Source organism: Danio rerio, chromosome 5 (genome assembly GCF_049306965.1).
Source record: "Danio rerio strain Tuebingen ecotype United States chromosome 5, GRCz12tu, whole genome shotgun sequence".
NCBI lineage: Eukaryota > Metazoa > Chordata > Actinopteri > Cypriniformes > Danionidae > Danio > Danio rerio.
In genome coordinates this window covers 14,214,794-14,241,437 of record NC_133180.1, presented here as the reverse complement: position 1 = coordinate 14,241,437, position 26,644 = coordinate 14,214,794, and the positions used below count along the sequence as shown (strand labels likewise).

General features: G+C 34.9%; 1 protein-coding gene across 2 annotated transcripts in view; it reads right to left on the bottom strand.

Annotated features, from left to right (window-relative positions):
- The window catches only part of LOC100150651 (novel protein similar to human and mouse cyclin M4 (CNNM4)), a 69,357-nt gene that overhangs the window by 6,152 nt on the left and 36,561 nt on the right, over positions 1 to 26,644 (bottom strand). Inside the window, exons 5-7 of one of the 2 annotated variants that reach the window (XM_021476410.3) lie at positions 17,190 to 17,286; positions 11,786 to 11,848; positions 805 to 980 (exon numbers count right to left, since the gene is read on the bottom strand). In XM_021476410.3, coding sequence (XP_021332085.2) covers positions 805 to 980; positions 11,786 to 11,848; positions 17,190 to 17,286 — 336 coding nt within the window. The remainder of the gene's footprint in view (positions 1 to 804; positions 981 to 11,785; positions 11,849 to 17,189; positions 17,287 to 26,644) is intronic. The other variant, XM_009301246.5, reaches the window with a different exon arrangement.

Sequence of the window (26,644 nt, the reverse complement as noted above, 5' to 3'; positions counted from 1 at the left end):
CGAAATATTGATCATCTACAGAGTTTGTAATTTAGTCAAATGTTTACAAAGACAAGCGCAGCCGTTTAAAGCTCATTTGTGGTTAATGATGTCAGAATTTACCGGTATTTTGGAATGGATGTGTGAATGCTCTTTTCCGGAAAATTTCCGTAACGTCCTCGCCTGTGTGAACAGCGCTTTTTTGAATATACCGGTAAAGTCGTTCCGGAAATTTTCCAGATATTTACCGATATCACTGTGTGAAAGGGGCTAAAGCATAAGTATAATTAGGCCTTAATGGCTGCACAACTAAGTACTGATATCACTGTGTAAACACTATGATACGAATAGTGGTTTGAATTATTTTTGGTTTGTTATTGGTGATAAATTACATAATGTGCTTGTGAAGTAAACCTGTTCTTGTTTTTCTTGTCACATTTTTTAGTTTTTTGGTGCACAAAAGTCTACGAAAAGTCTCTTCATATGATTACAGTGGATCCACTGAAGTCACATGGGTTGCTTCGGTTCCTTTACTGGACTTTGAACATCTTGAGATTATTGCTGTCTATGGAGGACCAGAGAGCTCTCGGATTTCATCTAAAATTTCTTTCTTTTTTTTCTGAAAGTGAATGAAGGTCTCAGGGAATTAAAATGACATTTTTAAATTTTGTGTGAATATTTATATTGTTAATTAAATTGACAATCGATCATGGGAATTTTCATTCCTAATGTCGAAACACTATTAAAACACCACTAGAGTAATGATGTTTATTTTTTTATTGCAGAAAACTTTTAGCTACATCTTTAAACATCTCATGTCTTTACCTTCACAAACTGTAGATCTGCCAGGGCTCGCACGTTAAAGTCCGGTGTGTACTGCGGTAAAGCTGAGCTGCTGAGCTGTGTGTTGCTGCCGCTGACGGATTGCGATTCAGGACGGTCCGTGTAGCTCAGAGACGCAGATCTGTTCAGTCCGCTGATGTGAGAAGGAGAGCGGAATTCTGAAACACAAACACAGAATGCTGAAAAACATAGGAGAGATACGCATGAAAAATGATGAGAGAAATGAACACTTCTATTTAGCAAACGTTGACAGTAAGGACATTTAATGTTATGCCAATTTGAAATAAATGCTGTTCTTGTCAACTTTGTTCATTAAACATTTTTAATAAATGTTTAAGCTTACAGAAAAATACTGACAGTTTCCAACAATAAGATATAATGATTTATGAATATACAATATTCATATGACACTAAACACTGAAGCAGATGTGCTGATATTTAATAACACAATATATTCTGATTACAAATATGCTAGATAATATTATTGGGGCAATTCAAAATATAGTGAACGATTATTTATTATTTAAAAATTTTAAAAAATGCCTTTTAAGTAGGGCTAACAATATATCAGAGCATCAATCTCGCAATGTTGCTATCCACAATCATCACATCACAGGATTAGATAATTTATCAAAGATTAAAAGATAAAGATATTATTAAACAATATATTTATGTTTATACAACAATGAACATGTTATTTTAGGTTTGATAGTTCGATTTCGGTATTTGAATACTATTAGACTCCACAGAAAACCACAAAGCACTGTTTATTTTATTTATATTTTTGCTCTGTCATATTTATATATGTTGTATTTTACACCTTACTAGTACCGGGTTGCCCCTCTTTTGGCCTCGGAACTGCCTTAATCCTTCGTGGCATAGATTTAACAAGGTACTGGAAATATTCCTCAGAGATTTTTGTCCATATTGACATGATGGCATCACACAGTTGCTGCAGATTTGTTGGCTGCACATCCATACTGCGAATCTCCCGTTCCACCACATCCCAAAGGTGCTCTACTGGATTGAGCCATTTGAGTACAGCGTACAGTGAACTCATTGTCATGTTCAAGAAACCAGTCTGAGATGATTCACTCTTTATAATATGGCACGTTGTCCTGCTGGAAGTAGCCATCAGAAGATGGGTTTAGTGTGGTCATAAAGGGATGGAAATGGTCAGTGACAATACTCAGGTAGGCTGTGGCGTTAACACGATGCTCAATTTGTACTAATGGGCCCAAAGTGTGCCAAGAAAATATAAAACCACCACCAGCCTGAACTGTTGATACAAATTAGGATGGATCCATGCTTTCATGTTGTTGACACCAAATTCTGACCCTACCATCCAAATATCGCAGTAGAAATCGAGACTCATCAGACCAGGTAACATTTTTCCATTCTCCTACAGTCCAATTTTGTTCAGTCTGTGTGAATTGTAGCCTCAGTTTCCTGTTGTTAGCTGACAGGAGTGGCACCTGGTGTGGTCTCCTGCTGCTGTAGTCTATCCACCTCAACGTTGGACATGTTGTGCGTTCAGAGATGCTCTTCTGCATGCCTTGGTTGTAACGAGTGGTTATTAGAGTTACTGTTGCCTATCTATCAGTTTGAACCAGCCTGGCCATTCTCCTCTGACATCAACAAGGCATTTGCACCCACAGAACTGCCGCTCACTGGATATTAAAATTTTTTTTGGACCATTCTCTGTAAACCCTAGAGATGGTTGTGCATGAAAATCCCAGTAGATCAGCAGTTTCTGAAATACTCAGACCAGCCCATCTGGCACCAACAACCATGCCACATTTAAGTAACTTAAATCCCCTTTGTTCCCCATTCTAATGCTCTGTTTGAACTGCAGCAGATCGCCTTGACCATGTCTACATGCCTAAATGTATTGAGTTTCTGGCATGTGATTGGCCAATTAGAAATTTGCGTTAATGAGTGGTTGAATAGGTGTACCTAATAAAGTGGCCGGTGAGTGTATGTATATGATTGTAATATATTTTATACAAATGCTTTGTATTGAAAAAGACTAGATCATCCCAGTCGATCTAGATGAATGAAATCTTTTCAAAGAGCTGTTCAAATCGTCTGGTGAAATTATATTCAGATCGCAGCAAAACAACATTTCAGATTTTCCCAATATCGTGCAGCACTACTTGTAAGTGTATTCTGATTGGCGTATTATTTATTTTTAAACATTTTCACAAACTTAAACAAAAGGATGAAAAACATAAGATAAAAGTGCCAAGTTGTCTTTTAAAAATCTAGCGCAGTAAACATGCTGCGACAAAGTAGGACATTTCATCATCTAAGATAATAACCTGAAAATATATTAAATAAAGGGTATAAATTCAAAGTGTTTTCCATTTCCCAAGACTATTGAAATATTTATATCAACAGAACTCTGCACTTATAATGAAAAAGCAGACAGTAAAAGGTGACAGAGTAGAGAAATCACCACATATTGCACTATGCAATAATGCATTTACAGTACAGCCAGTTAGTCATCCAAAAGACCGGATACGAGAAAAGGAGGGTCTCATTCAGGCACAAAACTGCTGACATGTCCTGTTTTTTATTTTATTTGGCAAAGTTCTTAATCTATTTCAGGCACGCTGAGCACTGACCATCTGCCTGGGATACGGAAACACAGCCCTAAAACCCAACATATATTATGTTATTAAAAACAAGAATAAATAAAGTAGTAATATAATAGACCAGTATTAGAAACAAACAACAGTAGTGAATTAGGACAGCACTGTTGTCATGAATTTTCATAAATCATCTTTTTGTTATTGTTGTTTTTTTGCTAATTAATTCAAATAAGAACTGTAACTCATTTATCTGACTTAAAATGAAAAATACTGCACACTATTATGTCAAAAACACATTAAATGCGAGTCCAGTTTCAAAACAAATTCCTCCTTTATCTCAGACTTTGGCAAATGAAACGTCTTCAAAAGCTCAGAACAACTTCCCACCCATCACTGCACATCTGTGATGCATTAATAACCCCCGTAAAGAGAGAAAGACAAAGAGATAGAGAGGAAGAGAGAGCTTCCCAAACACATCCATCATGAGACGACTAGCAAAAGTTCAGAGGGGAGAGTTAAAGAAGATCACCCAATAATAAATATATGCACATAAAGTAGAAGAAGTCATGTTAAACAGTACTGCCTAATTTTATTCACCTTATTCTTTGTTATCGAGCAGGCGTAGACATTTGAATCTTTTTGGCTCGAGACTTCCGGTCTCATTCACTTCCATTTATTTTTAGATGTTAAAAACTGCTCGTTACGCTGCTTGATGTTGCAAACTTATATTTTCTTATTATATTATTCTACTTGGTCTGTATAGTCATGTAAACATTTGTTTGTAGAGCAAGTGGTTTGACTGTTTTCTGCCGTTTGTTATTCCTAGTCATTTCTCCCATAGGCGACTGAATCAGAAGTTCTAAAACAATCACGAAAACAGGCGCACTTCCGCATTTTAGAATAAGGTCAATAGCTTTAAATACATGTGATCAAAAATGTGTTCAGGATCTTTTTACCAAACTTTTCTGAGGTCTATGAAAACAAGTCTAGGATTTAGAGTTAATGGTTGAATCTCTGCTAATCTGCTCGAACTGGTTTAGAGATGGCGAACCTAAACTGGACCAATCAGCTGTAAGAAAGGTGACATATATCTAATGCAATAAAGCCACTCCAGTCACTCAATGTTTTTTTGATCCATATTACATTCCTTATCACACTAAAACAATCGAGTCAAAATGATCTTTTGTTGTAAATATTGTATTTATAATATATTAAATAATTATTTAAATACTTAACACTATTTATTTAAATAGTTTTGAATGGTCAATTATCATTAACAATGACTTTGAATTAAAATTGCATTTAAATTAGAGCTGGGCAAAAGCAAAGTCCCTTTAAGGCAGGTTATTTCACTCTGCAGCTATCTTAGAAACACCTCTCGGGCATTCTGTCTGAATGGGGAAACATCAAATTATCCCAAACTGCTTGCCAAGCTTACCATTGAATTTCATATTATAAATCACCAATAAAATTAAACAACATCCGTCTCTTTAGTTTAATTTCTAAACGTCCAATTCACACAAAATCGGTAGAAACTCGCATCTGGTCCAAGCCCCTCCCCCATAGTATCATCAGTCTTTAGCGATTGATGATTGGCTCCTGTACTAGAAGGCGGGCTTTATTCTCCATATAGCGATCGATGATTGGCTCCTGTACTAGAAGCTTTATTCACCATATTGACCGTTACACTTTTCCCCATTCAAAGAGATACGGGTGACATGTCTTGTGTATTCTAGAGCCTTTGGCAAAAGTAAATCGTGATTAATCGCATCCAAAACAAAAGTTTGTTATGACATTATATACGTGTGTTAGAGCTGCACGATTCTGGCTAAAATGAGAATCGCGATTTTTTTGCTTAAAATTTTTTGCGTAAAATAAAGGTATGGTAAAAACAAACATATGGCACAACATCGATAATAAAATTATGTGTAGGTCTACTGGTTTCTATAAATAATTCTATTCTACTTATAATAATTCTGATGTTGAATTATTATCTTTGAGATATATGCTTGCAATCTGTCATATTAGACAATTTTATTCACTGGTAAAATCAGACATTTGCCATTATCAGATTATAATCAACAATATATAGGCTAGAGTAGTTATACTGACATTGTAAACATTTATTTTCATGCACAACTGTGTGTTCGCTATAAAAGAAAAAACAAATACAAAATGCTTGTCGTAATCATAACTCTAAAATGCGATATGATCATTTAAATGAAGTGCACACTTTCGGTTTCATTTTGACTGCTAAGTGCTTGTTCATACTTCGCGTGGCTCACAAATGATCACTCTGTGCCACGAACTGAATATTATTTACAACTGTATTACCTGTTACTCGCAACATATGCAGGTTCTGATCACTAAAGTAGACAGGCGCGCGTCTATCATTAAGTAGAGCGCACGCGCCTTCTCTCTGATAACAGCTCACGGTCAGCAGCTCAAGTGACGTGTGATTTCCCGATTGCGAAAACATTATTATATTAAGACAAAAATGACATTTTTAGGTGAATTATACCTTATAAATACAGTATGTGACTCATTCAACATCATTTGGAGGTGTCAATGTCACTGAGCAACGTGTGTGAAACAATGAAAAGACTCGTGCAACCGCCTTTTCTTCTCTCCTGAACTTAAAAAATAAGATCGGCAGAATCGTAGAAATGCTGGATGAAGATCGTCTAGGGCGTTGAATCGAGACCGCAATCTTTTAACGATTAATTGTGCAGCTCTAACGTGTGTTTTATATATATTTATTATGTATATGTGATACACATACAAAAAACAAATATACGAAACAATATTGTCACATAGATATACAAATGTATATTATGTATACAGTGTTTCCTTTAGAATTTTTTCCAGCTGTGGTGGCAGGCCTTTTACACCGATCTACCAACTACCTATGGCGTTATTTCAATGAGAAATGTTGGGAGTGCATTATTACAAGTCGAGATCACAATTATGTAATACCAGCATTTGAATCTTTTTGCTTGCGCGCCAATTTCCTCCGCTCGTGCACAAAACTTCTTGCACACCCCCTCAAATCTACGCAGCTCAATTGCAGATTTTCTTGTGCGCTCTCAAATAAACAATGCTGAAGTATGATTTAGTGCGTTTATGTTGTGAGACTGTCTCCAAAATTTATTAGATTTGCTAGAAATATTTATGAATGTCTCCAATAGACCAGCATTAATGGGTCCTAAAGTAAAGTAAAACGGGTGTAAACTCCAGCAAGATAAGGTCATTGTATGCAGAACCATAGACTTTTATCTATAAACTATAATTATGAAAAATGTGGTCATCTTAACTGAAAGCTATGTCGTGTATACTTGCCTCATGCAATACAAAGCCCTGTCGGTCGGTCAGTCAGTCAGTCAGTCAATCAGTCAGTCAGTCAGTCACGCTAAAGCATTAAGCAAATATCGCACAGGACTACTATGGTTACCTTTTAATATGTTTTGGTTCGATTATAACCCACTATATATATATATATATATATATTAAAAAAAAAAACGACTGAATGTTTTGAATGAGATGCTGTAATGTACCCATGGTGGGAATGAATTTTGGTGTGGTGCCCGCCATAAACGAATGAATGTAGCTGAAACTATGTATATAAACGTTTTCTTAAATAATGCATGCATGTGTGCATTTATACATAATAAATACACACAGTACACACACATATTATGTCAAAACAAACATTTATTTTGGATGCAAATAATCACAATTAAATATTTTGCCCAGCACAAATTTGAATCTATACAAATATTAAAACGACTTTCTTTTGAGTCGTTTGTGAACATATCTTATTAAAATAATTTAATTGATTTGCACTGAAATAATAGTAATAATAATAATAATAATGAAATAATCTGTGGCTGCATCAGCTATGTTTATTTCTGCCTTGTAAAGTGTATTTAGTTTACTGCACCAACTCAATCTCACGCTCTCATGTGTCGGACTGCCTGTTTGCTGCACGTGTTACACTTTCACATTAATCACAAACTCTAAATTAAACCCAGAATTACTGTTAGCTAGCTTTCTGCAACTCTCACATGGTCGCCCACCAAAGCAAAGCAGGGCTGCGCTTGGTCAGTACCTGAATGGGAGACCACATGGGAAAGCTAGGTTGCTGCCCGAAATGATGTTAGTGAGACCAGCAGAGGGCGCTCAACCTGAGGTCTGTGTGGGTCCTAACACCCCAGTATATTGATGGGGACTCTACACTGCTCAGTGAGCTCTGTATTTCGGGTGAGATGTTTAAGCAAGATCCTGACTCTCTGTGGTCATAAAAACTCCCAATTTGAAAAAAAAGAGGTGGGGTTTAACCTGGCCAAATTTGCCCACTGGCCTCTGTCCATCATGGCCTCCTAATCAACCCCACATCATAATTGGCTGCTTCACTCTGTCTCCTTTCCACTAATCAGCTAGTGTGTGGTGTGCGTTCTGGCGCAATACGGCTGCCGTTGCATCATCCAGTTGGATGCTGCACACTGGAGTTGGATGAGGAGATCCCTCCAATGTGTAAACTCCTTTGAGTGTCCAGAAAAGCGCTATAAAAATTTAATGAATTATTATTAACAGAGAACATTTATAACAAGTGTTGTGAAACCACTTAATCTGTTCTTAATCAGTTAGGGTGAGTTTGGTTTTGTCAACCCATGATTGATGCTGAAACTCAGGGTTTGTTCAACTTGTATTGAGCAACAGGCCTAAGGACGACAATTCCCAGATTCATCAGGCAGAAACAGTAAACGGCGGCTTTACTTTCACACATGAACTAAGCAGCAGTTGACCATGAGATGTGCTGGAACCGACCGTGAATTCCTCAGGGCCAAATAGTGGAGGTGCTCACATTACCAACACAAGCCCTTGGCCAAAAGTTAATGCAACTCTTGATAGAAATAAACCTTGATGGGAAATAATGAACACGTAATCAATACGTAATCAAAGCTAAAGATGGCCACTAGTCTGACAAATCCTGGTACTGCCATTCTGGAATGTGACCATGGGATGGTCATTGTTTGACTTGTTTCTCTCTTGTGTACTGTTAAAATGAACCCTTACGTTATGTTGGGGGCTGTTTTTGCCCCATTGACTTCAATTAGCATGATATTTTTTGATTGCAGAGGCATGGCAGCATATAATCATGCATTCTTGATTGTTGCTGCTGGTTTTCCCTGTTGGGAGGAGGTAAAATGTGTACGTTTTACTGTTGGCCAGTTGGCCTTTACATGCAGTTCTATGGAGTAAACAAACAGATTATATACGGTGTGTGCATAAATACACTTACTATATTTACTATGTTCTGAAAGCTGAGCTGCTTATTTGATTTACTCAGAGATATCAGGATAAGTGCGCAAAGATCTCTCATATACTCTCACACACTATACTCCATATTGAAGGCAGAATCTAAGCTTTTTGATGATCAACAGTAAAAATGACCAATTGTACCTCTTCCTAACAGACAAAAATAGCAGGAATCAAGAATGTATGATTATAAGGTGTCGTGGCTTTGCAAAAAATGTCATTATAATGGAAGTCAATGGGTCAAAAAAAGCCACCAACATAACGGAGGGGTAGAAAATTTTGCCACAAATGAATTGTTGAATTTTTAAACATTGAGCAGTTGAAATAAGACTTGTCACCAAAAACCATTCTATTTGCTGAAACACAGAGTAAGTTGCGGCCAAATTAAGACTCAAAATCATCCCAAAGTGGATGAAAACGTCCTCAACAGCACACAAAGCTTAAGAAATGAAAATCTACACACTATCATTTCGGCTTAAAAGCTGATCAAAGTTGAAACATTTATCACTGCAATAGAAATCTGCAGACTCTTCACTATTTGCTTGCTTGATACAAACAGCAGTTTCATTCGGTCAGGTATAGTATAATAGTGCACAGTATTTTTACCTCACTACTGCACTTAAAGTGACAGTACACCTAAAATATCCTCATTATTTAATCACACTCAAGTGGGGGAAATGCATCCATTGACTTTTATAGTAAAATAAAAAAAAATATGATTGAAGTTAATGGATGCTATATTGTCTTCTTTTGTGTTCACCAAACAAACAAACAAAAAAAAAAAAGAAAGAAACTCAAACAGGTTTGGAATAGGCCTGTCACAATAATCAATATTTGGACTTATCACACAACACAGACATGAGCTCAATCATTTTTGGTGATGTAATATATATCGCCCATATATAAAACCAATTCTAGCAACATTTTAGCTGATTGTGCAGCATCTCTATGTCTATTGGAGGCATCAATGTCAGTATGGTTAAAAAAACACTGTAGTATTTACTATAAATGACTATAGTACATTTCCATGTGGGTGTCTGACAGCTGAAAATAGATCTGGTAGCAGATATCGCAACCTCTGTTACTTTTTATCTTGCTTTTTTAAAAAAAAAAATTTTTTACATTTATTATTATTTATTTATTTAGGATATTTTCACCTTTTGATTCCAGTGCCTTATTATTAAATTGTTAAAGTAATTATAATTTAATTAATTATTCTTAAGAATGAAATATGATGTGTTCTTCGGAAGAGTGTACTTGCGTTGTGATATTATATTTTCATTCTGACATTACATAATGAGTGGCATAAAATGCTCTTAAATGACAATAATATCGTTAATCGCAATATATTTTGATGCAATATATCGTACAACAAAAAATAGACATTGTGACAGGCCTAGTGTGGAACCAGTGAAGGACGAGTAAATGATGACATAATTTAAATATTTGGATAAACTGTCCACTTAAATAAATTTAATTATTTCTATTGTCACTATTCTTATTACGTAAAGGGATTTTTACTCAACTCCAGTAAATGATTCATTTAAAAATGAGATCACCTCAGCTTGAGTGTCCATGATTGATGGTGCAAATTACAGCTTACTAATGCCAATTATTAGGATTTATTAATTTAATAAAAGTTATATTTAGCTCAGGATGGTCAGTATTCAGTAAGTAAATCTGCTGTAAAAGTTAAGACAGCTGTATGAAATATTTGAAAATGAATCTGTCAGCATGGCAGATTATACTGTATGAGTGTAACTTAATCCACCAGCGAGTATAACTGAATGAACACTGTTCAGTATGAGTGTATAAGACAGCACTGATTGAAATGTGAAGCAGCACAAAAATGACAAAGAGGACCAAGCAGAAGTGCAGGATTTAACACCCAGATAAAGACATGCTCCATTCAGATATCGCCACCTAGTGTCATATTTTATGTACAGCAGATAAAAATAAAAAATAAATACACATTCTGTCTATTTACTCCATTCTGTCTATTAACGCCTTAAAAAGAAACAATAAATCAAGGCACAATTAATCATTAACCAATATGACAACAGCCTCGATTCGGCTGTTTAAAATGGAGGCCGCATGAAATCAGTCTATGGAAGTCAAATATTTGTTCAAAATATCTGCTTTTGTGCTTAACAAAACAAAAAAACAAGTATATTGGAAAATTTTAATATTGGAAACAAGTAAAGTGTTAGTAAATAATAATGATGCAATTAAAATTTTTGGATTAAGTATCCCTTTAGGTCCACTTAATATGAAGTGGGATCCTTTTTTTGTCATTACATGTAAGAATATTAATACAGTGTTAGATCAGGAAGAGGATGATCAAATGACGACAGGCGTCTCATTCTTGGATGAACTAACTCTACTTTTATGCATGTTGAACAAGCGTAAGGTGTTTTAGAGCATTTATTTAACTAAGCTACGATAGGTCTAAGGGTTAAAATGGCTAATGGCTGTGTACTAGGGCTGCACAATATATTGCTTGCGCATCTATATGGTAATGTGTGTATCTGCAACACTCACATCGCGGTATTAGATTATTATTTATTAAATATTAATGTCATTGGTGTTTTTTATTATTTATACATTGATGATCAAGTTATTTTATGCTTGATTGTTTGATTTCTGTACCTGAATACTGTTAGACTCTACTGCACTGTTTATTTACCTTTAATCTCTGCTCTGTTGTATTTACATATGCTTGAAATGGATTATTATTTATGCAAACGCACTCCATAGAAAAAGACCAGATCATCCCAATTTATCTAAATGAATGAAATCTTTCCAAATAGAGCTAATTAATTAATCTGGTGAAATTATTTTCGTTTCACAACATATATAGCAGAAAAACAAAATATCGCAAAGTCAGATTTTTCCAATATCGTGCAGCCCTACAGTGTACAAAAACCTAATCTACTGTAATATTCTGGCTGAAATGGCACGTGAGGGTTATCTCTGCAAAATAAGTTTCTGTTAATCAGTCCAACCCTCCCAAAAAGAGCGGTTAACAGCCCCGACATGCCGGCATTTACCTGGGAAACGAGAGAAGAGAGAGCATCTCTTAAGAGACAGGTGACGAGGACGAGAGACACTCACTGAGAGCCAGAGAAACACACAGTAAGACAGCGCTGAGGGAGGAGCGAGAACAGCAACAGGGAAAATCTCACAGCAAACATTTGGGGTCAGTAAGTTTTTTTTATATGAAAAAACGGTAAATATGCATTGATTTGACATGTTACAAAAGATTTCATTATTTTAAGCTGCTCTTTTAAAGTTTCTATTGACGTGTTCAGTTTCTACAAACAACTTAATGGACCCTTTTCACAAGACTGTTATGACGCGTTTAGATCAGCGTCTTAAATCCTTTGAAGTTTTTAATATTGTTCCAGCTGTTGCCTGTCTGTGCTTGTGTGTGTGTGTCATAAAGTCACTTACTGTTTGTTTCCTAGAGTCCTGTCCGCCTTTGCAAATTGGCTATATATGGACTGACATTGAGTGGAGGGAGGAGACTTCACTGCCTGCCATTAAGCTTCATTTATTTTCCTTTAATTTCCTGTTTTTTTCTCTTAAGTCTTACATTATTATGCTTTGTTTATTGTTGTGTTGTTAATCTTAGGTTTGTGTTGTTTATTTGTTGGAGAACGTGAGTTTTGATTGTTTATTCATTCTTGCTTAGTTTAGACAACTTGATTGATGTGTACTCTTTACTGTATGTTGCGTTTTCTTGATGAATTAATTCTAGTGTGTTTAAAAAAAGGTTTGTAACAATATTTAGATTTTATTTAAAAACGTATGTATATTTATATGCTTAAATATTTATATTATATTATATTATATATATATATATATATATATATATATATATATATATATATATATAATATAATATAAATATTTAAGCATATAAATATACATACGTTTTTAAATAAAATCTAAATATTGTTACAAACCTTTTTTTAAACGCACAAGAATATTATATATTTGGCATCAAACTACAAAAAAACATTAATTCTGAAGATTGGTCCAAGATCTGCGATGGTATTTTTGCAAAATGTACCTCAATTTTCAAACATGAAAACTTTTAAAGTTTTCCACAGAATTTATTTTACCGCTGTTCGTCTGCAAAAATTATCCCAGGTTGTTCCGACCTCTGTTTAAAAAGCAAAACTTGTAAGAACACCTTTTTTTTTACAGGTATTATGGTCTTGTGTTCACATCTAACCATTATGAAGAGGGGTTCACTCTGCAATCCAGGGGATAACAGGAAAATGTTTTATTTTCTCCTTCTCATTTTTTTTGTTGAATGACATTCCTAAAGATCTTTTTGACTGAGACCTTAAACCGGTGTTTACAACTCTTAAATTTCCAACTAAGAAACGTATATTACTAAAATAGTCAACTTCTCAGATTCTCACTATTTCCATTTGGATTTCTCATTTCTTTCCCCCTTTGGAGAAATGAACTTATGAGGTCTTATCATACACCCGGCGCAATAAGGCGCAAGATGTGCATGGCACGAATTGGTGCTACATTCAAACCAACGCAACCTTAAATTTTACGTTTTGTTGAAATTAGCAAATCGATTTGCGTCACTTTGTGGACTCATAGGTGTAAAAAGGAGGTGTGTTAAGGCGCATTGTTGTTGCAATGCTATTTTGAGGAACTGAAATAGACTGCGCAATTGACCAACTAAAAGCTGTTCTAAAGTCCAGCACAGAGCGATGTTTTCAGTTTATTCATGATAATTTGTATAATATTATTATAATTATTAGCAGTATTATTTAATATATTCTATTTTTTATTATAATATTATATTTATTATATGGGGCATAAGAATAAGACTTGTGTTTGGATATAACTAGTTTTTTTTTTTTCATTTGTCCACATTATTATTATTATCATCATTATTATTATTATTATTATTATTATTGTTAATTTGTTAATTTGCTAGAAATTAGAACTGAATTTAGAAATAGTTTTGAAATAAATCTTTGTGCTTAACAAACTAAATGAAACATGTAGGCTAATGGAGTTAGTCAGTGGAGTGCGTACAACACCATGTCCTTATCATTAAAAAAGAGCCCATGACCTCAACCGCAAACAGGACAAATTCAGGAGACTTTGGAAACCTCTCCAATTTTTTTTAAGAACATTCTGGCTTCTTTTGTTTTGATTTGTGTTTTTTGTTAACAGATACATCTGTACATTTTATTTAATCGGCAGTGTTTGGGGTTTGTTTGTACTATTTGAAAATCCTTATTAAATAATAAAGAAATGACAAAAAATGTATTACCGCTTGTGGGAGGTGTCTACTGCAGTGTTTATGGAGCAGGACAGTGAATTTGACGTTATTCTCTCTTCCGGCTGCCGAAAGTCTGAAAGTCTTGATAATACCATTGTTGAGTTTTTCTTTTATCTTTCAGCAAATAGGTTTTTAAAAAAAACATTTGTTGTATTCTCCCATTCACTCCGCTATAAGTTTACCCAACTATGACGACTTCCGCTGCTGAGAAACCCGGAAATGTGAAAAAGGTCCATAATAAGAAATGCACCTTCAAAAACAAATTACATCTTATCAGAATGTTCTGATGACACTGAATAGTTGATCAGTGATGCTGAAAATTCAGCTTTGAATACAGGAATAAATTAAAAAGCATCTAAAAACAGAATAAAGTTATTTTTAATTGCAATGTTATTCCAAAGTATTGGCATATGCAAGCATAGAAGAATATGAAATATCTTACTGACACCAAACCTGTGAAAGACGCCATACTTGTGAGCAAAGACAGACAAACATAAACATCAACACTGGCTCTTTTATAAATCAAGGGAAGACAATGGTCCCAGAATTTATAATTAATTTACTCACACTGTTTCACTTTCTATGTTTGTTGAGCTCAAAAGGAGATGTTAGGTAGAAAGCAGTGGAAAAACTCATTAAAGGTGCCATAGAGTGCATTAATTCAATATGTTACATTTTCTGATATCCAAGTAGACATCCTTTGCACAAAACAAAATACATTTCACAAAACAACTTGACGACGTTTATGATTTTAATTGAATACTTTTGCTCCACCTACAGCAGGCATGTCCAAGCTTGATCCTGGAGGGCCGGTGTACTGCGAAGTTTAGTTCCAATCCCGATCAGACACACCTGGCCTAGCTAATCAAGCTCTTACTAGGCTTTCTAGAAACATCCTTGCAGGTGTGTTGAGGCAAGTTGGAGCTAAAATCTGCAGGACATCGGCCCTCCAGGACACAGTTTGGATACCCCTGACCTACAGTATCTGTCTCCATATGGACAACTTTTCTGGCATGGTCAGTTTACTCTGTAGCTCACTATGTACGGTATTGTACTTGTGATGCAGACTCTCGAGTTCGAGTCTGGTAAAACAATTCCACAAAAGAGACAAAAATGTAAAGTCACGGTAATGAGTGCAGTTTTCTCTTAGGCGTAAGTTGTGATGATTAAGGTTTGTGTAACATTACATTACATTAGGATAGAGGTTACATTATGGAAAAAAAATCATTGTTTTAATAACATTAGGAAAAATTGGGGCCAATCACAACACTGCCTGGGTGTGCATATTTACGATCCTGTGTGGATCATCAGAGGTGTGTTTTGATCTGATTGGCCTGTTTTTCACTAAGACTTACATGAGAATGTGGAAACAATGCTGTTTGAGGCTCATGGTATGTCATTTCCCTGAAATGAACTATTATTATTAAGCGTTGTCTAGAAATATCCAGATTTTCTTCCTATGGCACCTTTAAACGCTAACATCTCCTTCATCATAGCTCTAAAATCTTATTCATATATATTTATTTGAATCCATTTTTCAGGAGGACGCTTTAGGATTTTAACTAAATGTTTTATTTAGTGGGCGAGGCAGTGGTGCAGTAGGTAGTGCTGTCGCCTCACAGTAAAAAGGTCGCTGGTTCGAACCTCGGCTCAGTTTAACGTTTCTGTGTGGAGTTTGTATGTTCTCCCTGTGTGCGCGTGGGTTTCCTCCGGGTGCTCCGGTTTCCCCCAGAGTCCAAAGACATGCAGTAGAGGTGAATTGGGTAAGCTAAATTGTCCGTAGTGTATGAGTGTGTATGTATGTGTGTGTGTGGATGTTTCCCAGAGATGGGTTGTGGCTGGAAGGGCATCCGCTGCATAAAAAAACATGCTGGATAAGTTGGCGGGTCATTCCGCTGTGGCGACCCCGGATTAATAAAGGGACTAAGGTGACAAGAAAATGAATGAATGAATGTTCCATGTAATGTTCTGGTAACGTCAGAAAATGACACTTATCCCCCAATATCTCTAAAGCTTCTGCGACTAAATGTTTTTATTACACGTTAGTTGTTTAATTTTAGTATGTCAGTATGCATGATTAAACAGATTTGGAAAAAAGGTGAGCAAATGACTACACTTTCATTCATTCATTCATTCATTCATTCATTCATTCATTCATTCTCCTTCAGCTTAGTCCCTTTATTTATCAGGGGTCGCCACAGCGTAATGAACCGCCAACTTATCCAGCATATGTTTTACACAGCAGACATCCTTTCAGCTGCAACCCAGTATTGTGAAACATCTAATCACACTCATTCACACACATACACTACGGCCTATTTTATTTAATCAATTCACACATACCGCATGTCTTTGGGCTGTGAGGGAAATCGGAGCATGTGGAGGAAACCCAAGTAAACACGAGGAGAACACAAACTCCACACAGAAATGCCAACTGGCCCAGCCAGGACTCGAACCAGCGATCTTTCTGATGTGTGGTGACAGTGCTAACCACTGAGCCACCGTGTCGCTTATAGTTTCATTTATAGTTGAATTATACCATTAACCATCTTCCATTTGCTCCAAACCTGTTTAAGTTGATTTTTTTTCTGTTGAACCAGTAATCACTGACATTCTTCAAAATATTTTCTGTCGTGTTTAACAGATGAAAGAAACTACTAAAACGTGAGTAAATTTTCCTTTTTGGATGAGCTAAGAACATGGATGGCCACTAGAGGGCGACAATCGACTGCTTTTTTTTAAAAAACTCCAATACGCATGTAGATGGGTGGCCTGGAGAATTCCCAGTATCCCACGTGAGATAATTATAATTATGAGTGATTAGTGGCAAAGCCGGCCGTTGCTTTAAAACGTTTTCCCATCTGCTGTTGAACCCTTTAATAATGTGGTATTTACACAGACTTACAAACAAGACCACCTACTGTTCACCTACTCACATAAATCTAAAAGCACTGAAAATAGGATATGATCTTTAGATAGATTACCCTATAGAGCTGTAAAGAGGAAAGCAGCACAAATTGTAGTAGTTTAATTTATAAATAGGCTTATGAATGTTGATTGATGAATTAATTGAAGTTTATATCAGATTATTTTATGTATGTTTGATGCATGTATGTTTTGGGTATTTGACTCACCTAATGTTGGAGCACTGAGAGCCATGACACCATAGAAAGAGAAAGGTCCCGTCTCGAACTTCATATTTTCATTGCCAGCCTCCACTTCCACACGGCCCTGTGCACAGAGGAAGATAATTCAAGTGGCTTTTCACAAGAAACTACAATAAAACAGACAGTATGATATGGAACGTGCATAAGCTGCAGCTATAATAAAGATTTATTTTTTATTGATGCCCCATATGCTCACTCACTTCAGCATACAGTTAATAAAAAAACAACTTAAAGCTGAAATGATTTGAAAAATTACAATTAAAGATAATTAATATTGGTGAAGCAGTGGCGCGATAGGTAGTACTGTTGCCTCACAGCAAGAAGGTCGCTGGTTCGAGCTGGTTCGAGCTGGTTCTATCTATCTATCTATCTATCTATCTATCTATCTATCTATCTATCTATCTATCTATCTATCTATCTATCTATCTATCTATCTATCTATCCATCCATAGTATCTATTTATCCATCCATAGTTTATATCCATCCATCCATAGTATATATCCATCTATCCATCCATCCATCCATCCATCCATCCATCTATCCATCCATATATCTATCTATCTATTCATCCATAGTATCTATCTATCCATCCATAGTATATATCCATCCATCCATAGTATATATCCATCCATCCATAGTATATATCCATCCATCCATAGTATATATCCATCCATCCATTCATCGATCCATCCGTAGTATATATCCATCCATCCATAGTATATATCCATCCATCCATAGTATATATCCATCCATTAATTCATCTATCCATCCTTAGTATATATCCATCCATCCATCCATCGTATCCATCCATCCATAGTATACATCTATCCATCCATCCATAGTACCTATTTATCCATCCATCCATAGTATATATCCATCCATCCATAGTATATATCCATCCATCTATCTATCTATCCATCCATCCATCCATCCATCCATCCATCCATCCATCCATCTATCTATCTATCTATCTATCTATCTATCTATCTATCTATCTATCTATCTATCTATCTATCTATCTATCTATCTATCTATCTATCTATCTATCCATCTATCCATCCATCCATCCATCCATCCATCCATCCATCCATCCATCCATCCATCCATCCATCCATCCATCTATTCATCCATAGTATCTATTTATCCATCCATAGTATATATCCATCCATCCATAGTATATATCCATCCATCCATTCATCTATCCATCCATCAATCCATCCATCCATAGTATATATCCATCCATTAATTCATCTATCCATACTTAGTATATATCCATCCATCGTATCCATCCTTCCATCCATCCATAGTATATATCCATCCATCGTATCCATCCATAGTATATATCTATCCATCTATTCATCCATAGTACCTATTTATCCATCCATCCATAGTATCTATTTATCCATCCATAGTATATATCCATCCATCCATTCATCTATCCATCCATAGTATATATCCATCCATCCATAGTATATATCCATCCATCCATTCATCTATCCATCCATCCATAGTATATATCCATCCATCCATAGTATATATCTATCCATCTATTCATCCATAGTACTTATTTATCCACCCATCCATCCATCCATCCATCCATCCATCCATCCAGTATATATATCTATCAATCTATAGCATATATCTATCTATCTATTCATCCATAGTATATATCCATCCATCCATAGTATATATCCATCCATCCATCTATCCATCGTATCCATCCATCGTATATATCTATCCATCTATTCATTCATGAAGGGACTAAGCCGAAAAGAAAAAAAAATGAATGAATGAACAATTAATACAAACTTAATACAATCTATCTATCTATCTATCTATCTATCTATCTATCTATCTATCTATCTATCTATCTATCTATCTATCTATCTATCTATCTATCTATCTATCTATCTATCTATCTATCTATCTATCTATCGTATATATACATCCATACATAGTATAATCCATCCATCTATCTATAGTATTCATCCATCCATCTATAGTATATATAAATGCATGTGACAAAATGACATCAAATTTTTTAATATCTATTTCTATACTTTTCATATCATATCTATATCTATTATATTTATTTATTAACATTTTTTTATATAAATTGCAGCATTCAGCATAAGAGCAAACAATATTCAAATGTATACAAAATGCCATTGTGTTTTTTAATGTTTAAAGTGCCCATGGGTGATAATTTGCAGTTTATGAATCACATTTTGGATAACCTGAGGGTGAGAAAATTAAAAACCAAATTACAATTTTTTTGGGTGACACAATCTCATGAATAATTATGGCAGGCTGATGCATCAGAATGCTAATTGTATTCACAGAATATAAAAACAACACAAAACTGCTAAAAACTAACCAGTTTTTTCACATTAAAATGTAAAAAAATCAATGCAAATGTCTCGAAAAATCAATGTAGTTCAGTAATTCATGATACTTTAAACAGTCAAAATTGAGGTCACTAAATCAATGCGAACTGTGCCTTTATTGACGTGTGCTGGTCACTCTCTGCATTCACTGCACTCAAATCAGAAGCATGAATGTCTCTCTTTGTGCCGCATGGAAAAAAGTTTAAGTGTGAATAACCCAAGAGCGAATTTTCATTTTTGGGTGAACTAATCCTTTTAATGAATCAGACGCAGCCGCAAGCATCTGACCTTCTGACTGGTGAAAAGACCACAAGACCAGTTTCCCAGACTCAAGGCAAATGAAAGCCATTTTTTTTCTGGAAGCATCACCACCCATGTGGACAGACAGACACATAAATGAAGCACCGCTGATGAGAAGACCCTGGGTGAACTAAAGCCAGGGGAGTGTGTGAATGTGAGCTGTGGTCAAGAGGAATGTGAGAACTGTGGCACAGTAAATCCACTGAGACAACAATGACACACACACACTGAATACCATCGACCGACTGATGCACACACACTATGGTGCAACATGATCACATTGTTCACACACAGACACACAGGTATTGGTGGTTTACGTGAAGTCGATAGACGTCATGTATTTTATACTATCGCCTTACCCCACACCTACCCCTAAAACCAACCCTCACATGAACAGATAGCAAATTTAGAATGTCAAAAGACCACGTTGAGTAATTTTTTTTTTAAGTGTTTTGATTTACAAAGACACAAGTCATGTCCTCATAAACCACCTCAGCATTGTAATTTCTAGGATTGGCAAAAGTATCGACTTTGGTACTAATCGTAATCTGAATTTGAAACAAAATATTTCGATAAGTCAATTTCCGAAGGTGATAAATTGACAACACAAGGTCATGACCATGCCATGACACAAATTTGTGCCCTTGTAAATCACCAAAACCAGCCTTTACACACACTAGTGTTGTCATGCTATTGAATTTTGCTACCAATCAGTATTGAAAGTTTTCAAAAAGTCAATTTCCCACTAACATTTAAGCTGTTGAGCGCGTTCATAAGCACAGCTGATTTGCCATTGTGTTCACACGCTCAACAGAATTTATTGTGATTGACCGTGAAGCATTCAGCACGTGAAGCACTTGACCGCTGTTTACACAGATACATATAGATAGATCAGTCTATCACTCAGCAGATAGCTTGTATGTCAGCTCATAGACAGACCAGCAGATCTTCACAGCTTAACAACGCTCCACTGACCCTGTATCTGTGTAAACTGCGGTGAACCGATAACCTTCACATTTTATAATTCCAGTATTGAATGGTACCAAAATTCGGTATCGCGACAAAACTAACACACAGAGACAGAGCTATCCTTGTGAGGACATCAACATAATGTAATCTCTATCCAAATGCAATGTAATCTAACACAAGCCTTAATCATCACAACTTAAACCTAAGAGAAAACTGCACTACAACCACAGAGATTTACCTGGATTTTACATTGGTTTTATCTCTTTTGTGGAATCGTGCTTTACCAGACTCAAACTAGAAAACACCGTACAGGGTGGGGGATGGGTTATCACGCTGGGCCATCCCCACTGCCTACAGCGAATCACATTCTTTATCAATGACATTCGCATTGAACTGAACTGAATCATCATTTAACCCCCAAAAAATAATAATTCTGTGCCTGATGTATTGAACAGATTTTCGATTGTTGCCTGTTGTCTTTCCATCTGCTCTGACACAATGTGAATCGTATTAAGCACTGTAGAAAGTAAACCTTTTTAATGAAATATTGGACTCTGCAAGCATCAAAAGAGAAAGGCTGTTTGTAGCGGCTGCATGGAACCTGTTTTTCTGGACAGATTAGATTATTCACTTTTAACAAATATACAAGCTGACCTGACTGAGAAACAGCTCCAGGACAAAAGTAGACACACACACACACACCCACAAACATCAGAAACATAGACAACAGATCTTTAAATAGACCATCCTGACCGTCCTTGTGCCACTTAATATACAAATCCATGGCTGTGAGGAGGGGGAACAAAAACACTCTGAGCTGGCACAGGCGAAAGTTCACTTTTAACAAAGTATATCCATCCTTAAGATGTCAAGAACAAACAAACAAACTCACAAATACTTCAAACATGCCCCGAGCAAAATGAGGACCTCAGGAGACTTTTATTAATATTTTTATCACAACTTTTTTTATGCGTGTATGTAAGTGTATATAAATATAATGCTATGCAATATTAATTTACTTTTTAAATAAATCCAAGACTGTTTTTTAAATATATATTACAGAAAAAAATAAACTTTTATATTTCTGACTTTCATTTATAATAACGATATGAAATTTTTATTTAGTTTTTTAAGCAAGACAGTTTTTTAAATGAATAAAAAATACATACAAAAAGAACTTTTATATTTCTGAGTTTTTGTTTTTAAAGCAATTTTTTTCTTTTAATAATTCATAATACTAATACCACTACTACTAATAATAATTATTATAATTGATAAATGCTATAAAGATTAATATTGATTTTACAGATATTAATATTTATATTTTTCCCAGAGATGGGTTGCGGCTGGAAAGGCATCCGCTGCATAAAAACGTGCTGGATAAGTTGGCAGTTCATTCCACTGTGACGACCACAGATTAATAAAGGGACTAAGCCGAAAAAAAAAAAGAATGTTTGAATGAATAATAATTATGTTAGTAATAAACAATATTATTTTATTAAATACAATTTATTCAATTATATAAATGAAATTAAGTCAATTAAAGCCAAAGTTGGGAGTTTTCATAAATAATATTAACAGTCATCATATTTCACAAATATTGCTGATAACATTATATTATGGTCAGTAATAAAAATGTTTATTGTTTTGAAAGACAAAAAAAATTGTATAATAAAGACAAAGTTGATAATGTTACTATCTATTATTGTTTTTGGTAATATTACTATTATTATTTTTATCATGGAATAAAATAATATAAACGTTTATTGTTTTGAAAGAAAATAAAATATTAAATAATAATGACAATGTTATTAACAACAATTTTTTTTATATTATTGCTTTTGTTTATATTTCTATTATTATTATTTATTATTATAAAATAAAACAATAAAATATTTTGAAACTGTTTTGAAAAAATAATAATAATAAAGACAATTTTATTAACAATAATGTTACTTCATATTATTGTTTTTTGGTATTTATTTACAATGAAATAAAAACAATATAGAATTGTAATATAAATTGTAGAATTACAATATAAATTGTAAATTGTAATTGTAGATATTGTAACATTATAAATGTCTTTACTGTCACATTTAATGCATCATTGCTAAAAAAAGAGCCAATTTCCTTCTAAAACAAATACTTTTCTCCCAATTTAACACTGTAAAGGACATTGTTATTGTTGTTATTATTATTATTATTATTATCATCATCATTACTATTATATATCCTACAAGAATAATAAGTGCATATTTAAAGTGAAAAGGTATGATATTTATCATTTAAATACACAACTATTATTCACACTGTACATGTTGACAGTTTTTGTCACATTGAGTCTGAAATACCAGGCAGATGTGCTGTATAAAAAAGAAGGAGTTGAGAAGAGATAATGTTTGTTTGTTAGTGTGTGTGTGTGTGTGTGTGTGTGTGTGTGTGTGTGTGTATGTGTTGTTGCATCACTCAGTAACCTCTTCTCAACACCAGCACTGTCAATCATTCACAAACACATACAGCGAGTGGCCAACAGACAGTGTAAAGTGACTTTGTACGTTTACCAGCTCTGTGTTTGAGTAACTCACAACAGTGAGGACGGGCAAACATCTCAGGCTATTTGTGTACAGAAGAGACCAATCCCAGGCTCTCTTCATGCTGCACTACAGCTCTCCTCTCTCCCGCGCCAGCCCGAGCTAAAAATAAAGACCTGCAAAACTTCAAACTTACAAAATCAATAAGGCCGAGCTTTGTGTGAACTTTAGAAGACACAGGTTTTCTCCATAAATATGTGATGAGCGCTAAAAGATGTAGACGTTCAGTGTGCTGATATTTTGTTATTTCACAAATAAAGAGTCCTCCACTAATATTGCCACACTTAGTAAACATGAAATCTTAAAATAATACCTCCAAAATTATCCCCTCTGCTCTCATTAGCTATGTTTCTTTTCTAAGCTGCGATTTAAAATTTAATTCCTTTTATTTATATACTACTTTACTGGGTCCTCAAACCACTGGGATGGGGGGGGGGGGATCCTCATTCTGGTCCATGTCATATACAGTACAGATACTTAATAAATAACCTACTATACATTAAAAGCATTAACATATGCTATGTTTTTTTGTTTTCACAAGCGTTGGAGACATAACATAAATTCTGCTTTTAATCAATAGGTCATCTATAGCTTTCATGAGCCACAGCTGTGTTCAAAATGACATCAATGTTTTCAAAGTGCACTGCGAAGGGAGTACTACTGTAAACATGAAGATCGATAAAACTGAACTGTAAAAGTGCTTTGAGAGCAAATTACAACTAAAAGTGGTGACTAATTGTTTTTTTTTTTTTTAAATAATTCCAAGTTTAAATGTATAAATGTTCTAAACGAATAGGGCATAGGGGGGATAAGTGGGAATAGAACACAGCCAGAAACTGTTTTTAACTACAGCTCCATACAGTAGGTTTAGTTGCAAGCGTACAAGTTTGCGTCGCAGTTTGCGAATGCTTGTTGGAACGATGGATTTGGGAAACGCCGAATCAATGAACTATGTTCGTAACGACGGAACTTGCGACCTTAGTTGGCTAATGATGGTTTTCGGAAACGCACCCCTGGTCTGGAACGCAGCTCGCTTGCGTTGGGCATTAGGATTAGTCTGTTATTTAAATATTTTCATGAATAGTATTCTATAGTTTGTAGTATTTTTCTAATTGGGAATTCATATTGTGTGTAGATAATGCCTTTATCTGTAGAATCCATCAAGACAGATTTATTTGTTGATTATTTATTTTAATTTAATGAAATTATGAAGATACTGCAGTGCAGCGTGTCTCTTTCCTGCTCTCAGTAATGCAAGCGTGTGAATAAATGTGTACAAATACATACATGCTAACTGCCATTTTAACATGATCAATCAATGTTTCGTCGTTTTTTTCTTCATCTGAACACATTTAACTCTGTCATAACTGCAGTATTTACACCCTTCCTTTAAGTGTAGAGCAGATGTGACTGTACGAGCTGCTTTTCGCTGTACTTTGAGACAAAAAGAAAATTAAATGTTGTTCTCTGTCCATGATGGAACTTCCAGGCACATAGACTTGTCCCTTTCTGTTGTCTGTAAATGGGCTGTATACACGCGAGCGATACATGTATTTAAACATCTTATGATAATACTATGTAAGCCCATTTATACATATAGTTTTAAAACTTTTACAACAACCGTAAAGCAAGTCAAAGGCTGCGTCCGAAACCGCCTACTACTCAGTAGGTACTGCATTTGAATTTTAACGTACTACTAGGCCGTTAGAAAAGTACGTTCTATACAGTATGAATGTGAAAAGTATGAATGGAATTCGGAAGTACTACATCCGCCATTTTGTCATGGTAACGTGACCAACCTGCGTCGCTTTACTTCCATTCATGAATTCTCTCGCGGGGCATCATGGGATTGCCCAGCATGCATGGGATGCGTACTCCAGGATCTCACCGGAAGTAGTAAGTCATCTGGGAACTACTCGCATATTGACTGTCTAATTCAGGGGTGTCAAACTCAATTCCTGGGGGGCCGAAGCCCTGCACAGTTTAGTTCCAACCCTGCTCCAACACACTTACCTGTAGGTTTCAAACAAGCCTGAATGACTCAGTTAGTTTGATCAGGTGTGTTTAATTAGGGTTGGAACTAAACTGTGCAGAGCTGCGGCCCTTTTGGAACTGTGTTTGACACCTGTGTTCTAATTCTATGAATTCAGACATACTACTTAGCTCGCATACTGATTTTAGTGTACTGTAAAGTATGGAAGTATGAGGTTTCGGAGGCAGCCAAAGTGTATTTACCACGTAAAAACTATCCGAAAGGCACACAAGTCTATACTAGGCATGGGCCGGATTCTGAAGGTATGATAACCTTGGATAAATAAATGTTTCATCATTTTAAGTTATTGTGATCACTAAAATGTCATCTAAAATATATTCTTTTTAAATGTCTAGGTAATGACATCATGACATCAAATTTAAGACTTTAAAGCCTTTTTAAGACCATTATCAATGAAATTTTAGACTTTCACAGGGCAAAACGCTAATAATTAACCAGTGGAAACTTTTTTGAATTTTTAACTTTATTTTTTTTATTCTGTTATTTCTTATTTTTTAGCCACATATTTTAAATAGTGTGTCAAAACAAGCAAACTCTAGTTATATACATATATTTTATTAGCACAACTTTTCTTTAAAAAAAAAGATAAGTATTAAAAGCTATAATAAACAAAATGTGTGCACAACATAAATTACATTTTTTTAAATGTAATTTTGTTTCCTAATGTTCAATAAACTATTTCTTGAATTCTGAGGACTAGATCAAGGTTAATATTTATTTTCAGGGTAACTACACCTTTAACTTTTAAATTATTTTAAAATGCTATATAAAAAAACTGTAATTTTTTATGTAATTTTATTTAATCGACACTCACAATGAGATGCTAATCTAAACATCTTCTGAAAATCAAACCAAAACTGAATATTACTCACGAATGCAATGTAGCATAAAACATATTAAAGACAATCAGAATGTCTCAAAGTTTTAAAAGCAATAATACATTACAACATACACTTATGCATGAACACATGAAAACATGGAGCACTTTTAAACAAATGTTATTGTAGGGATGTAAGGAAGACAATTAAACCATACTGCTAAATAGTTATTAAATGTAAAATAATTTTTGGATGGATTTGTTGTTTGTACTGATTGGCTATAGCTTTACATGGACAATTAGTA